The 14510-nt window shown below is 55.1% G+C and overlaps 2 protein-coding genes across 2 annotated transcripts in view; both read left to right on the forward strand.

Annotated features, from left to right (window-relative positions):
* LOC100752061 (ras/Rap GTPase-activating protein SynGAP) overlaps positions 1-7147 on the forward strand; it is a 28323-nt gene extending 21176 nt beyond the window's left edge. Inside the window, 5 exon segments of the mRNA XM_027388988.2 lie at positions 113-286; positions 1701-1912; positions 3366-3456; positions 6864-6940; positions 6942-7147. Coding sequence (XP_027244789.1) covers positions 113-286; positions 1701-1912; positions 3366-3456; positions 6864-6940; positions 6942-7005 — 618 coding nt within the window. The 3' untranslated portion in view covers positions 7006-7147.
* A 2414-nt stretch (positions 7148-9561) lies between these two features.
* Zbtb9 (zinc finger and BTB domain containing 9) lies at positions 9562-12550 on the forward strand. The gene has a single exon (XM_027388989.2). The coding sequence runs from the start codon at positions 9838-9840 to the stop codon at positions 11236-11238; it is 1401 nt and encodes a 466-aa protein (XP_027244790.1). The 5' UTR covers positions 9562-9837; the 3' UTR covers positions 11239-12550.
* Positions 12551-14510: the final 1960 nt, after the last annotated feature.

Here is a 14510-nt window from a genome sequence, read left to right on the forward strand (position 1 = left end):
AGAGGGGAGAAGGGCCCAGGCAGGGACAGGCTGGGTTTCATTTCTGGTTTCTTCTTCTGAACACACCCTCACTTGCTACCTTCTGCTGTCTGCCCCACCTTGCTTGTCTCAGCATTCCCAGACTCCATCCACGCTGAACCCCACGATGCCCGCTTCAGAGCGGACGGTCGCCTGGGTCTCCAACATGCCCCACCTGTCAGCCGACATTGAGAGTGCCCACATCGAGCGGGAAGAGTATAAGCTCAAGGAGTACTCAAAATCCATGGACGAGAGCCGGCTGGACAGGGTACGCTGGTCTTGCCCTCCCAGGGCTCTTCCTCCTTTTTCCTGCCAGGGAAGGCCCTTAGTCCTTCCAGGGAACAACATCTGTGCTCAGATAGAAGGGTAAAAAGGAAAGACAGGCAGACCTCTTTTCTAGTCTATTAGGGCCTTAAGTATCAGTCTGTTGAAACCTGACCCAACTCTGTTTGTGGGATATATATATATATATATACACTGTAGATCAGAGAGAACTGTTGTATTTAGGCTATACGAAAGAGAATGGCTTCTGGGTTAGGGCATGTGCGAAGGACACTACACTACCCAAACTAGGCTTTGTAGCAGGGGCCTGTGAACTGTTTCACAGGCTCAGGCAGGAAATACCAAGTTCAGGGCCAGCCTGGGCAACTTAATGATACCCTGTTTCAAAGTAAAAAGTAATAAAAAGAAAGCTATGGAATATAGTTTGTGGTAGAATGTTTGCCTAGAAGGTATGAGGGAGGCCCTGAGTATCAGCAAGTTTTACTCGAGAGAAAAGCATTCATGCCCACGGCGATCGTCATAAGCCTTGAGTCCCTCCTGTCTGTCTGTCTGGAGTTGCTGAGATACAGGGTGTCAGAGCTTCTCAGACTGCCTGTCTTGTCCATGCTTCAGATGAGGGGCCCTTGTTGAAGAAGGCTCCAGCCCAGCGCTACACACCAGAGCTATCAGGAGTGAGAATAAGCTGGGAACACACTGCCTGTGGCTGGTGGCTACTTATATGACATGTCTATTTTGTTACAATTCAAGAACTAAAATTTTACAGTTATTTAACTTTTAAATAGCTACGTGTGAAAGCTGGGAGTAGAGCTTAGTTGTGAGGTTTCTGGTTTGGTCCCTAGCACTGAAAAAAAAGAAAAAAAAATTACATTTGGCAACTATATTAAGCAACAGGGAAATGAAGTAAGTGATCTGAGCTCTTCTGACCCTGGAATCCCAGACTCATATTAATGGTCATATTCCCAGCCTGGGGTCCCTTGATCTCCTGTCTGCAGGACAGGCCTAAGGAGGGAGTGGCATGTGAGACTGTACCTGCCCTACCTCCAGCGTCGCCCCTTCATATGCTCAATCTTGGTTTGGAACTATAGTCCCTCTGTCTTTAATTTCTAGATAATGCTTCCCAAGGAGTGTCCAGTAGTCCTGCCAGGGGCCCTATATTCCCCATGCATGTGTGAGGGTGTGCACACTTCTAAGATGTGGGACTGTGATCTTGCTCCATCTCGAGGAAGCCTCAGTGTCCCATCAGGGCTCCCTTAAAAGCAGATCAAGTGTGTTCAACGGGCAGAGAAAGGAGTGGGTGCCCCTTGTGTCCTGCCATGACTGAGCAGATGGGGATAGGGACAGGCTGGTAGAGCCAGGGCAGGGCGCCCCTCACAGTGCGGGGTCCTGTGCCCGGCGGGCAGGTGAAGGAGTACGAGGAGGAGATTCACTCACTGAAGGAGAGGCTACACATGTCCAACCGGAAGCTGGAGGAATACGAGCGGAGGCTGCTGTCTCAGGAAGAACAGACCAGCAAGATCCTGATGCAGTACCAAGCCCGCCTGGAGCAGAGTGAGAAGCGCTTGAGGCAGCAGCAGGTTGAGAAGGACTCCCAGATCAAGAGCATCATTGGCAGGTGAGGGGCGGCCCGGGGAGGGGTGGGAAGGGCTGAGGCTGAAGGGAGAGGGGGAAGGGGAGGGGGAGGAGACCCCTTACCAAGCCCCAGCACTGAAGTACACCAATTACTGTCTCCCATCACTGTCTGGACTTAGCTGAGGCCTGGATTCCCTATCCGTTTTTCTTAATCCTGCTTGTAAGTTCACCACAAAGCTAAGCAGCGGACCCGTGTCCCTGGGCAGAGTTCCTTCTGCAGCCGTGGGAAGGGGTTCCATGAGAAATGGGCCTTTAGCTTGTCACCACTCCCAAGGGACTGCCTCAGCAAGGGCCACCGTAGCCAGAGCTCTGATGTGCTGTAACTGCTGTCTTGAGAGGGACTTACTGTCATGAGTGGAGAAACCAGTGTCGTCTTACGAAAGGACTGCCCCACTGGTGTCTGTGAGATAGGGCACCTGAGGAACAGAGGTTAATTATGGTGGCCTGGAGCTCAGATGTTAGATCAGCTGCCACACAGGCCTCCAGGGGGATGGCTGAGCTAGGGACACCTGGCTGACAGGGGCCTTTGAGACAGGAATCTAGCTGGGCACAGTTGTGCACACTTTTAATCCATGCTTTTGGATAATCTCATGAGTATGAGGTCAGCCTGGTCTACACAGAGAGGTCTAGGACAGCCAGGGCTATGTAGAGGCCAAGGCAGCAGTGTAACCTCGGCTACATAGTGCGTTCTAGGCTTGCTTGGCTACAGTGTGAGACTATGTATGAAGAAAAACAGGGAGAAATTAAATCAACTTTTATGGGTTGGAGAAATGACTCAAGTGGCTAAGAGGAAATATGACTCTTCCAGAGGATCCGAGTTAAATTCCTAGCACCCACATCAGGTGGCTCATAACTGCCTATAAGGCCAGCTCCAGGACACCTGCATTCTTACGCACACACACACACACACAAATACACATAGTTAAAAATAATAGAAATAGGTTGGGCAGTGGTGGCACACGCCTTTAATCCCAGCACAGAAGGTGGTGGATCTCTGAGGTTTGAGACCAGCCTCGTCTACAGAGTGAGTTCCAGGACAGCCAGGGCTACACAGAGAAACCCTGTCTTGTAACACACACACAAAAAATAAAATAATAATAATAACAACAACAGTAGAAATAAGCTGGGTGTCGTGGCACATGTCTTTAATTCTATCACTGGTGAGACAGAAGCAGGCAGATCTCTAAGGTCAGCCTTATCTACACAGTGAGACTGTCCCAAAAAACCAATAAATAAATAAGTAAATAAATAAATAAATTAAGTGCCGACAAGTTTTTAAAGAGTCCCTGAGAAGGCAGGCATGAGGACCCCTGGGAGGAAGTGGACAGCAAGATTAGCAGGTTGGAGCGGCTCTGCAGGGTCCCCGGGGTAAGAGCACTGCAGGTGGGCTCTGAGCCCGTGCCCGTCACTAACCCCACTGAAGCCCGTCCCTTCAGGCTGATGCTGGTGGAGGAGGAGCTGCGTCGGGACCACCCCGCCATGGCTGAGCCGCTGCCTGAACCCAAGAAGAGGCTGCTCGACGCTCAGGTGGAAATTACAATGTCATTTATCTTCTCCGTGTCCCATCCCCATCCATCCCACTGTCCGTGCTCATGGCGCCAGCCGCCCTGGCCCCACCGCCATCCGTCTCCCATGGTCCTGTTTGTCTACTGGCTGCTTCCTCTTTGCAGCCCGCAGTGAGCCACCTGCATCCCATTGTCTGTGCCTCTGTCACTCCTATACCTTCCTGTCCCGCCTTCCGACTCTTTGACTGCACCTCAGGACCTTCCACTAGAGCCTCAGCCTCTCAGCTCCCCTGTCCTCAGTGCCCGTGAACTTGTACCTCTTACTAGCCCAGTCCTGTCTGCTTCCTCAGCTCTTCTAAGTTCTACTGCATAGAGCGGAGCATAGATAATCAGAGCTGTAGCTTCTTCTTCAGCTCTGGGCACCCTAGAGACTCCCTATTCTGGTTGTCCCTGACTCTTCAGAGCCCAAGGCCTCTCTCTCCCAGAGGCCCCTTCCTTCCCGTAGTTCAAAATCAGCTCGCCTCTGGCCTCTGGTGTTCTCTAACCCTGTCTAGCTCCATCACCACCCTCTGCTCCCTGGCCAACTTCCAGCTTCCAGGCCTTCTGCCCCCTTGCCCCTGCTCTTTCCTCTCCATACTCCTCCTCCCTCTGCTCTGACCACCAGGACTCCCAGCCCCCCTGCCACCAAGCCTCCTGACCCCATGACCCCACTCTCTCCCCCTGCAGCTCCTCATCAGGTAATTCTCCTGGTTCCGCTTTGACCACGGGCGGAGGACACTGGGGGAGGTGACTCCGGACCACTGCAGGTTGGTGGTGAAGCCCAGCCTTCCAACTCTGTGCAGCCTCTCCCTCTCACTGTTGCCCACTATGCCCTCCTGACACCCCCTGCACAGACAGGCCCCTGCCCAAGGTACAGCCAGAGCACACCTGTGGACACCCCACACCCTTTGACGCCTTAGCAGTGCCAAACTGGATCCTTCCAAAGACCAAGCACATTTACAGCTTCCCCGGCTCTCTCCAAACTGGCCCGGCCAGCCACCTCCTGACACCGTCCTTCCTTTCCTCTACCTCTCCAGTGTCTGTCTGTCACCCCCCATTTCACCAGAGCGTCCTTGGGAGTTGGGATGTTGGTGTGGGTGTAACAGGGTGGGGGATATTGGGCGGGGCCAGGCTAGGGGGCCCGTGCTGACTCCAGCAGGTAGGTTGCGGTCCCCTCTTCTTGCCTAGTTCTTACCTTCCTGCTCCCCCCCCCCTTGACCTTTCTGCCTTGCACTTGTGAGGCAGAAGGGATCTGAGGCTTCATTAGTTACTACTGGGCAGAAGTTGGAAGTGGTCAGATGTCAGGCTGGACCTTTCCATGTGGCCTGTGACTTACAAGTGAGGAGAAACAGCTACTTCCCAGACTGTATTCAAGGGCTGAGTAGCGTCTCTAGCCCCAGGCAGGGACACTAGGAACCGCGTGTTGAAGGACCTCTCAAGCTCCTGAGTTGCTAATGCCACTCATTTATCCTCTCCTGCCACCCAGTAGCCTTAGGACACACACTCCTGCCTAAAAGCCGCTGAATGGAAGCTCTCAGGACACCTTAGCCCTGAGACACATACCTATGGGCTGATGTGTGGTGGGCAGTAGTCCCTCACACTGTAATTTTAACTCTGCCTGGCCGGCCTCTCTGTCAGAGTAGTTAGTGATCTGTAAACAGATGCTGAAAGACACCAGGGAACTGCGCCATTTAAAGGACTCCAGCAGTGAATTCTTTTGTAAAATGAATAATGGCACCCTAATTTATCCAGTTTCTAAATTTGGGTCCATGAGGGCGTAGGGGGCATGCCCATGTGTCGTCAATGAGCAGACAGGCAGAGTGGAGGCAATCTGAGGGTTCCTTCCCCTGTTCTGCTGCTGCATGTACTTAGGGATCCTACTACGCATAATCTCTCACGCTGGCTGGCTGGGAGATACCCAGATAGCCAAGAGGGCAGCTTTGACTAAGGCTGTATTTTGGGTTGCCTTGTAACAGGTGAGTCTCTGGTTCTGGTAGGGAAAGCTGACCTTGGAAACCTTCAATTCTTGTGTCCTTTGGAAACAGGGTCAGATACAGGTAGCTACATGCTGCCCTACCTAGTCTTGTGGCTCAAACAATAGTTTGTATATTTGTTCCAAACTATTTGTAGGCTTTGGTCCTACTGCAGCCCAGCTAGTAAAAATAAACATTAGTTAGTAGTGGCGCGCACGCCTTTAATCCTAGCACTCGGGAGGCAGGTGGATCTCTGAGAGTTTGGAACCAGCCTGGTCTATAGAGTGAGTTCTGGGACAGCCTCCAAAGCCACAGAGAAACCCTGGCTCGAAAAACCAAAAAAAAAAAAAAAGTAGTTTTGGGCTAGAGTTTTAAAAGCCAAGTAAGTGTCCAGAAGTGTGGGGGACTCAGGTGGTCTTCTCTCCCTGAGGAGAGAAGGTTGGGCTGAGGGCAGGAACCAGGAAGTTGGTCCCAGAGCCATAGAAGGTTCAGAAACTAGGTACAGGAGTGGCACAGGGTCTGCTGCTCAAACGGGAAGCCTGTGGAGAGAGGTGCTGCAGAGCATGGAGGGGGCCGTGGCAGGGGACGGAGCCGGGGCACAAACCAGTGCTTCTCAGCCTGTGAAAGGGCTACAGATCTGATATTTATGATTCATAACGGGAGCAAAATTGTTATGAGGTAGCAACGGAAATAATTTCACGGTTGGGGGTCATCACAACATGAGGAGCTATGTTAAAGGGTCGCAGCGTGAGGAAGGCTGAGAACCACTGGTCTAACCCTTTCAGTCACTCCTACCAAGCCAGAGAGGAGCCATTTCCCTTCCGTCTGCAGTGCGGTTGGTTACCTCTCTAATGTGGGGTGCCGTATTTGAGAGGCCCACTCTGAGTAACTGACAAAAGCGAATGCCAGTGTCTAGTTAGTGAAATGTCTGTCTTCCAAACACAGTAAGTAGAACTCTAGTCTGGGCCTCTAGAGGCCCCAGGGAGCGTAGCTTGCCCGGGTAGCTTAAGTCCCGCCCACAGGCATTCCCACCGGTTGCTTAGCTCGCCTTTCTTCACAGATAATGGAAACTCAAGCCCTGGCTTTGTTCAAATGATGATCTGTAGGGGATCGGATTAATGAGGTCCTCTGTACTGCCTCCCCTGGTTCCTCAGCGCCGAGGTGGCCTGGGGTGCGGGTGCCGGGAGGGGGCTCCACGGGGAGGGCTGGGGCCGCGCGGGTACAGTTCCGGAAGTGGGAGTGCCCTCCTTGGGAAGGTGAGAGCTCGCTGCTTTTGCGTGGTGAGGTCTCCCCGGTCCCCCCCCCCCGAGCCCCCGGGGGGTGGGCGTGGCTGTGCGGGAGCGCCGCTTGGGGCTGGCACCCCTGCCCCCGCGAAGCGTCTCAATAAGTCCGCGCTCTCCTCTTTGGTGTCTTGCAGGAGAGGCAGCTTCCCCCCTTGGGTCCAGCAAACCCGCGTGTGACGCTGGCCCCACCTTGGAACGGCCTGGCCCCCCCAGCCCCCCCCCCCCCGGCTGCAGATCACGGAGAACGGCGAGTTCCGAAACACCGCAGACCACTAGCCCACCCGGCACCGCAGACCTCCTTCCTCGTGCCCCCCACCCCGGAACATCACCCACCACCAGGACAGGACTCACGTCACCGAGGGACAGCAGGCTCGCCCCCTAATGCCTCCTCGAGGCACCCACCTGCCGCCTCCGCCGCACCGCTTCCGGGAGGAGAGAGGACCCCTCGCTGCCCTCTCCGCCCCCAGGGACCCCGCCCGCCCCACAGACCCCTCCACTCCGGGGTGCTATCCCCACCCTCTGCCTCACAGTTCCCCTGAGCATGGGGGACAGACCCGCACCCCCACACTGGGGCTGCGGCACCTCCACACTTTCAACTTCAGGGTGATTTTTTAGCAGTAACCAGAGCTGACAATCTTAACTCCCCTCCACCGTCCCATTTTGGCCTCCCCTGTCCCCCTTGTTACGGGGAGGGGACCCCGGGTGAGGGGGCCCTATTACCCCTTGATTTCTCAGGAGCAGAGTCTGGGGGGGCTCAGCACGCACAAACTCCTTCTCCTCTTTCCACTTAACACTCACTCTCCCCACCCGGAACCCAGATGGGGTGGAGGGGCCGCCGGGGCAGGGAGGGGGCGGCACGGGGGGAACGGGAGTTGCCTCCCCTTCTCCCCACACCTGATCTGCTCTTGGCTGGTCCCAGAGCGGGGTGAGGGGGCTCATGCCCCCCCCTCCCCCAGTGTGTTGGGTGGGGTGGAACTGAGGTTCGGTGAGGGGTGGGTTAGGAGGCCTGTGTATTGGGCTGTGAGGACAGGCCACCCGTCTGCCCTACCCTGACACACAGCCAGCCCCCTGCCCCTGCCCCCGCCCCCGCCCCCGCCCCTGCCCTCTTTTGTCTCTACTCCCATGGGGAGGGGGAACTTACTCTAGGAAAAGCCATGTCTCTCTCCCCCAGGGTGGGGGACCGCGTTGGAGGATGGGTGTGTGGAGGCCCCCTTCCCTGACTGTCCCCTGGGGGAGGCAGGGCAGGGCAGGGCTTCCCTCACCCAGTCTCCCTCCCTCCCGCCAGCCCCACGACTTTTCGGTGTTTCTCTGTACATAGCTCTCTGGCGGGACGGGGGAGGTAGGATGGATGGGGTTTGGGGTGGGTAGGCCATGGAAGGGGAGAATCCCTCCTGGGCGCCCCTCTTCTCTGACTGCTGTCCCCGCCCAGCCTTGTCTCCTCACCCCTTCTTGCGTTTGGTATTGAGAATCCCTCCCAGACTCCAGACTCGACGACCTTTTGTATGGACAGCTCTCCTTCAGCCTAACCCTCTACACCCACCCAGCCGGGGCCAAATTTATACTTCTATAAATGTTGTAAATATGTGAAATTTTATCCCGTGCCCTCCCTCCCCTCTGCTTACCCCACTTGAGGCCCTACCCGGTCCCTCCGCCCTCCTCTTTGGCTGTTGTAATTATCTGGGGTTTGTACTGTACATAACCGGGGTGGGGGCTGGGAGGCGACCCCTCTGTACAGAGCTTCCCGGCTCCCGGCCCGCCCCTCTCTCCCGCCTCCAGCCACCTTAAGAGTAGGGAGCCGCTCTTCTTACTCGTTTTGTTTCCTTTGTTTACTCGTTCTCACCGCCCTCCTCCCAGCCCCGTCGCCCCTCGCCCACTCCCGGCCCCTTTCCTTTTTTTCTGGAGTGTGTGGTGAAACAAAACTCATGTTTAATAAACGGAGATTGTTCTTTTATCGCTGGACTGACTTTTTTTTTAAAGATTTATTATGTAGACAACATTCTGCTTCCATGTATGTCTCACTGCACACCAGAAGAGGGCAGCAGATCTCATAACGGATGGTGTGAGCCACCATGTGGTTGCTGGGAATTGAACTCAGGTCCTCTGGAAGAGCAGTCAGTGCTCAACCTCTGAGCCATCTCTCCAGCCGGGGACTGACTTTCATTTATTTAGTTGTCGAGACAGGGATTCTCTGTGTAGCTTTGGAGCCTCTCCTGGCACTCGCTCTGTAGACCAGGCTGGCCTGGAACTCACAGAGACCCGCCTGCCTCTGCCTCCCGAGTGCTGGGACTAAAGTGGGCGCCTCCTCGCCCGGCACCGGAGTCCTGGAAGCGCTGAGGGAGTGGCCGGCGCTGCTCGGGAGAAGGCTGTCAGCCCGCGGCGGGCGGGCTCACCCAGGCGTGAGTGCGGACAGCGCACAGCGGCCGAGCGCCCACTCGGCTCTCGCCCAAGCCGCCGTCTGCGCGAAGCTCTCCGGAGGGGACGCCTCTGCGGGACGCGGCCGAGACCCGCGGTCCTGGGCGAGCGCGCGCCGCAGACTTCCGGTCCGGCCGCCCCGCGTGCACACCGCGGACGGCGCACCCACCTCGCCCTTCCCGCCGCCGCCGCCGCCGCTCCCCGACGGTCCCAGCCCTGCCCCCGGCGGCACAGCCAATAAGAAGGGGGCTTGTAGGCTGCCGTCCTTCCATTGGCTGCAGCCCGGCTCCGCCCCGCCCCCCCCCGCCCGCGCGCCTGGCTGCAGCGGTCCGGCGGAGCGGCGGCGGCTTCCGGCCGAGCAGACGCAGCGGAGGCCGGGCGAGCGGCGAGCGGCGAGGTGAGGCGGGCGTGCGGTGGGGGCGTGCCGGCGGGAGGGCGCGGCGGACGGCCTGTGTGAGCGCGGCGAGGCGGGCGGCGACCGGCCGGCCCGCAGTCGCGCCCGGCTGCCGCGGGGCCTGGAGGTGAACACCCGGCGCCGCTTCTCTCGCTGGGGCGCGGGACGGAGGCGCGGCGGCCGCTGGACACGGGCGCCTGGCCCGAACCTGGGTGACCCGCTCTCTCCTCCTCCTCCCAGCCTTGGGTCCGCGGAGCCCCGCAGGCCCCCGACGCCCTGCGCCTTCTCTCCCCGAGGTGGCCATGGATGCGGCGACGCTGCCTCCCACGCCGCCCTCTCCCCGGGGCAACCCAGCCTCTCGGACCATCCACATCGAGTTCCCTCATCACAGCTCCTCGCTGCTGGAGTCCCTGAACCGCCACAGGCTGGAGGGCAAGTTCTGTGATGTGTCCCTCCTGGTTCAGGGCAGGGAGCTCAGGGCTCACAAGGCGGTGTTGGCCGCTGCCTCGCCTTACTTCCACGACAAGCTGCTTTTGGGGGATGCGCCCCGACTCACTTTGCCGAGTGTCATCGAGGCAGACGCCTTCGAGGGACTCCTTCAGCTCATTTACTCGGGGCGCCTCCGCCTGCCGCTCGATGCTCTCCCTGCCCATCTCCTTGTCGCCAGTGGCCTGCAGATGTGGCAGGTGGTGGACCAGTGCTCGGAGATTCTTCGAGAACTAGAGACATCGGGTGGTGGTGGAGTCTCGGCTGGCGGAGGAGCCTCCTACCACACAGTTCTTTCCACAACCTCTCCGGGAGGCTGGTGCATCCGGTCCTCCCCTTTCCAGAGCACAGCGCGGTCCTCTGCTCCCACAGAGAGCTCGGCTTCTACTGAGAGCCCCGTGGGAGGGGAGGGGAGCAAAGTGGAAGAAGGAGTGTTAGAGATTCAGGTGAAGGAGGAGGAGGACGAGCAGGGGTCAGCAGCCCCGCTCTTCCAGACTCCTCAGCCTCAGAGAGTATCCGGAGGGTTTCCCCACGCCTGTGCACCCCACCCACTGCCCACATCTGCTCTTCCCAGCAAGCCTCCGGAGGAGGAGAATTCAGCCCTTGAGCCTCCTGCCCCTCCTGGCCGAGCTTCCCAGGTCTTGTATGTCAATCAGGAAGCCCTTGAGTCTAAGGAGGAGACATCAGGAAGTAGGACTCGGTCTGGAGGAACAAAGGAGAAGACCAAAGCCGTTTCTGAAGGGGACTCTGAGGGAAATGGGGAACTAAGATACTTGCTGTCCTCAGGAGGAGGGGAAACCTCTGGAGCAGGGGATCCACCCTGGAAGCCAGTGGATCTTCACGGGAACGAAATCCTGTCAGGGGGCGGGGGGCCTGGAGGCTCGGGGCAAGCTGTGCATGGGCCTGTGAAGCTGGGAGGGACGCCCCCCGCAGATGGGAAATGCTTTGGGTGCTTGTGTGGAAAACGGTTTGCAGTAAAGCCGAAGCGGGACCGCCACATCATGTTGACCTTCAGCCTTCGCCCTTTTGGATGTGGCGTCTGTAATAAACGCTTCAAGTTGAAGCACCATCTGACAGAGCACATGAAGACCCACGCTAGAGCTCTGCATGCCTGTCCCAACTGTGGCCGTCGGTTTCGCGTCCATGCCTTTTACCTGCGCCACCGCGACCTGTGCAAGGGCCAGGGCTGGGCCACTGCCCACTGGACTTACAAATGACTGCTAATGCTGTATACTGACTTCTAGGATAAGACATAGCCGCTGCTGCTGCTGCTGGATTCTTACCCTTCACCACCTCAGTCCTGGATCGTGTAGCCATCCCAAGAGATGAGATACGTTATGAGCCCCTTACTGTTGGCTATGGGCCTCACCCTCGTGTGCTCGGAAGTTCAGGGTTCTCAGTTCAGCTGTTTGTTAAGCAGACTCTAGGAAAGTCATACTTTTGATCACTTAAGCTATGTGGCCCTCTTTGTTTTGATAGCCAGTGAGGAAACCATTGACTTCAGATGAAGTTAGTGAGAGAAGAGTTGGAACAAAATGACCTAGTAACTTTTACTTCACCTTCACCAGGAGGTAAGGGAGCTGGTCTCCAACTAGAAACGTGTTTGATTCAGAGCTCAACCAATTGCCAGACTGAACTCCATGAGTGCCCCCACCCACCCACCCACCCACACACACACACACACACTCGGCAGTGCGCTGTTTCTTTCTAGAAGCTTTTAGATTGTACTTTGCCTTCTTACCAGTAGACACCTTCCAAAATATTCTTTTAAAAATGTACTTAAGCCAGGTGACGGTGGTGGCGCACGCCTTTAATCCCAGCACTTGGGAGGCAGAGGCAGGCAGATCTCTGTGAGTTCAAGACCAGCCTGGTCTACAAGAGCAAATTCCAGGACAGTCTCCAAAGCCACAGAGAAACCCTGTCTTGGGGGGAAAAAAAAAATGTACTTGAGCCTGCAACAAGTGTGGTTACTCACACATTTAATCCCAACACTGGGGAGCAGAGTTAGGCGGATCTCTGTGAGCTCCAGACCAACCTGGGTAGCATAGTTTCAGCATAACAAGTTTCAGGCCAGTCAGGGCTACACAGTGAGACCTGGTCTTTTTAAAGAAAAAAGTACTTGAGCACTTTAACATATCAAGCATTTCATATGTAATTGCAGAACCCTAAGAGGATATTCCCGCAACAGCCTTTGCTCTTTCTTGTCTAGACTACCACTGACAACTTGCTTATGATCACAATGACAGATGTGACCAGTGAACTCAGGAGATGGCAACTGACCTAAAACGCTCTCAGGGTAGCGCTGTTGCTCTCTGAACAAATTGCCCTGATCTGAAGGACTCAGGGTCGAGACCACATACGGTGGATTCTGCAGAGTAACTGTACAGTGGGACCATACCGCCTCCTTTCCCATCCCACGTACACGGGGTAGAAACAACTCTTATAGAGGTGGAGGGGTTAGGATGGAGGTGAAGGGAGGTTTAAAGTTACTCAATTCATGACTTAATAAAGTCTTCCCTGAAATCTAAACTTGACAGTAGACTGGACTGAGTAATTTACGTGGAAGAGCTGTGAGAGCGGGGCCTCAGGCGATGAGTGTGTTCCTTTTCAGCAGTGTGGTCGACAGAAGAATGGGATGCTTCCACAGACACATCTCAGAATGCTGTCCTTGAGTGGCTGCCCCACTGCCCAGCAACCTCGGGTAAGTCATGGAACGTGTGGGAGGCTGAGCTGCTACTGCTTGGTTCTCCATCTCGGTCTGTTTGAGACCTCATCTTACCATCTAGCGCAGACTCACAGTCTCCTCCCAGCCTGCTGGACACTAGGATGACAAGCACATACTGCCATGCCTGGCTTATGCCACTTTCTGAAAGGGTTTGGGTCACATAATGTTAACTTAAATTATGTTATATTATGCATAGTGTCAGATGGTACTTTGGTTTATTCTACAAATACTTAGAACAGAGCAGTGTGCTCGCCCCTGATTTCACCTCACTGGGAAAGTGTCTCAGTAAATAAGGGCACTCACTGACCAAACATGAAGACCTGAGTTCAGATCCCAGCAGCCACAGGGAGAAAGCCAGGTGTCAGGCCGACAGAGGGGTCAGTAGGTGCCTACTGAGAAGCCTGATAGGTAACCTGAGTCTGCTTCCCTTAACCCACATGGTGGAAGGAGAGAATCCGTTTCCTCAAGTACTCAAACCTATTCTGTAGCCTATGTGTGCACACACAAACATATAATTTATTTTGGGTTGTAAGCCTAACCTTTAACGGCTGAGCCATCTCTCCAGCCCAACAAACATGTAATTTTTAAAGGAGGGGGGGGATTTTTGTGGCTAAGCAGGTGAACTGTAGCTTGGATTTCTCAAACTCCCAGATGTGCCATTGTCTGCTGCCCTTGGTAAGGAAGGTATCCTTTGGAAAAGAAAGCAGCGAAGGTGTCTGGGATTGACTGTGGTCCTTCCCGCCCCTTTGGCGTACATTTGATAGGTGGCTGCCTTCCTTGTGGCCTTGGTTCCTTGGGTTGTGAGCATAGGAAGTTGGCTCTGGGTAACCATACTAAAATTAGTTTAGAAGAATGGGAAGTGGCTCCCAGAGTGGAAGGGTGGGACTAAGGAGACCTGCTTTGGAAGAACAAGGCCTCTCAGAGCTCATGGGGCAAGAGTTGCTGGGCACAGACCTGAGGTGACAGCCTGTTACCAGGAGATGTTGGCTGTGGACTAGAGTGGTCTTGAACGTGGTCTGTGCAGAGGCCTCTGCTAGCCCTTCTCTCTACTTTCCGAGTGTTATGATCATACAGCACATGACCATACAAGCTCATGCTGAGTGGTTTTGTTGTTTGGTGTTGGGGATTGAATCCAGAATCTCACACTTGGAATTACATCCCTCACAACTGAGCTGCAGACCCAGCTGATTCTTGTGGCACTGGACTGAAAATAAACTCAGGAGAGGACTGGGGACGTAAGTTAGTGGCAGATGCTAGCCTAGCAAGTACAAAGGTTGGGTTTGACCCGAGGTCCACAAAGTAAATAAATCTCAATCAAACTCTGAAGTTCATATCTGCACTCCAGCTAGAACACCTTGACCACACTTCTGTGTGCTGTGAAGACTTTGCTTTAATTGACTAGCACAGGCATGTAAGAGGCGCCTGTGATTCAAACAGCTTTGCAGTATAATTTTCCATATAAACATTCTTTTGCCTTACAATTTCAGGTTAAAGCCACCAAGAATCATTGCCATATCTGTAGCAAGAATAATGTCTAGAGTCACTGGTATTTGATAATAACAGTTATATCAGTTAAGTTTCTGTGGGTATATGTATGCCTGTCCTCAGAGCCTCGAGGAATTGCCTAGAAGTTGTGGCAAGGTCTCATGCCTGACACCTGCAGTGTGCAGGGCGGGAGGGGGGGGGCAGGCAGGCAGGACACTTACGCCATTTTGAAGCAGAATTTTCCCTTCTCCGGGAAATCACTTTACTCTTAAGGCCTTT

The sequence above is a fragment of the Cricetulus griseus genome (genome assembly GCF_003668045.3).
Source record: "Cricetulus griseus strain 17A/GY chromosome 1 unlocalized genomic scaffold, alternate assembly CriGri-PICRH-1.0 chr1_0, whole genome shotgun sequence".
Lineage (NCBI taxonomy): Eukaryota > Metazoa > Chordata > Mammalia > Rodentia > Cricetidae > Cricetulus > Cricetulus griseus.

What these genes read in the sequence shown, in the direction of transcription:
- Zbtb9 (XM_027388989.2), top strand. Translation starts at nt 9,838, where the DNA reads ATGGATGCGGCGACGCTGCCTCCCACGCCGCCCTCTCCCCGGGGCAAC.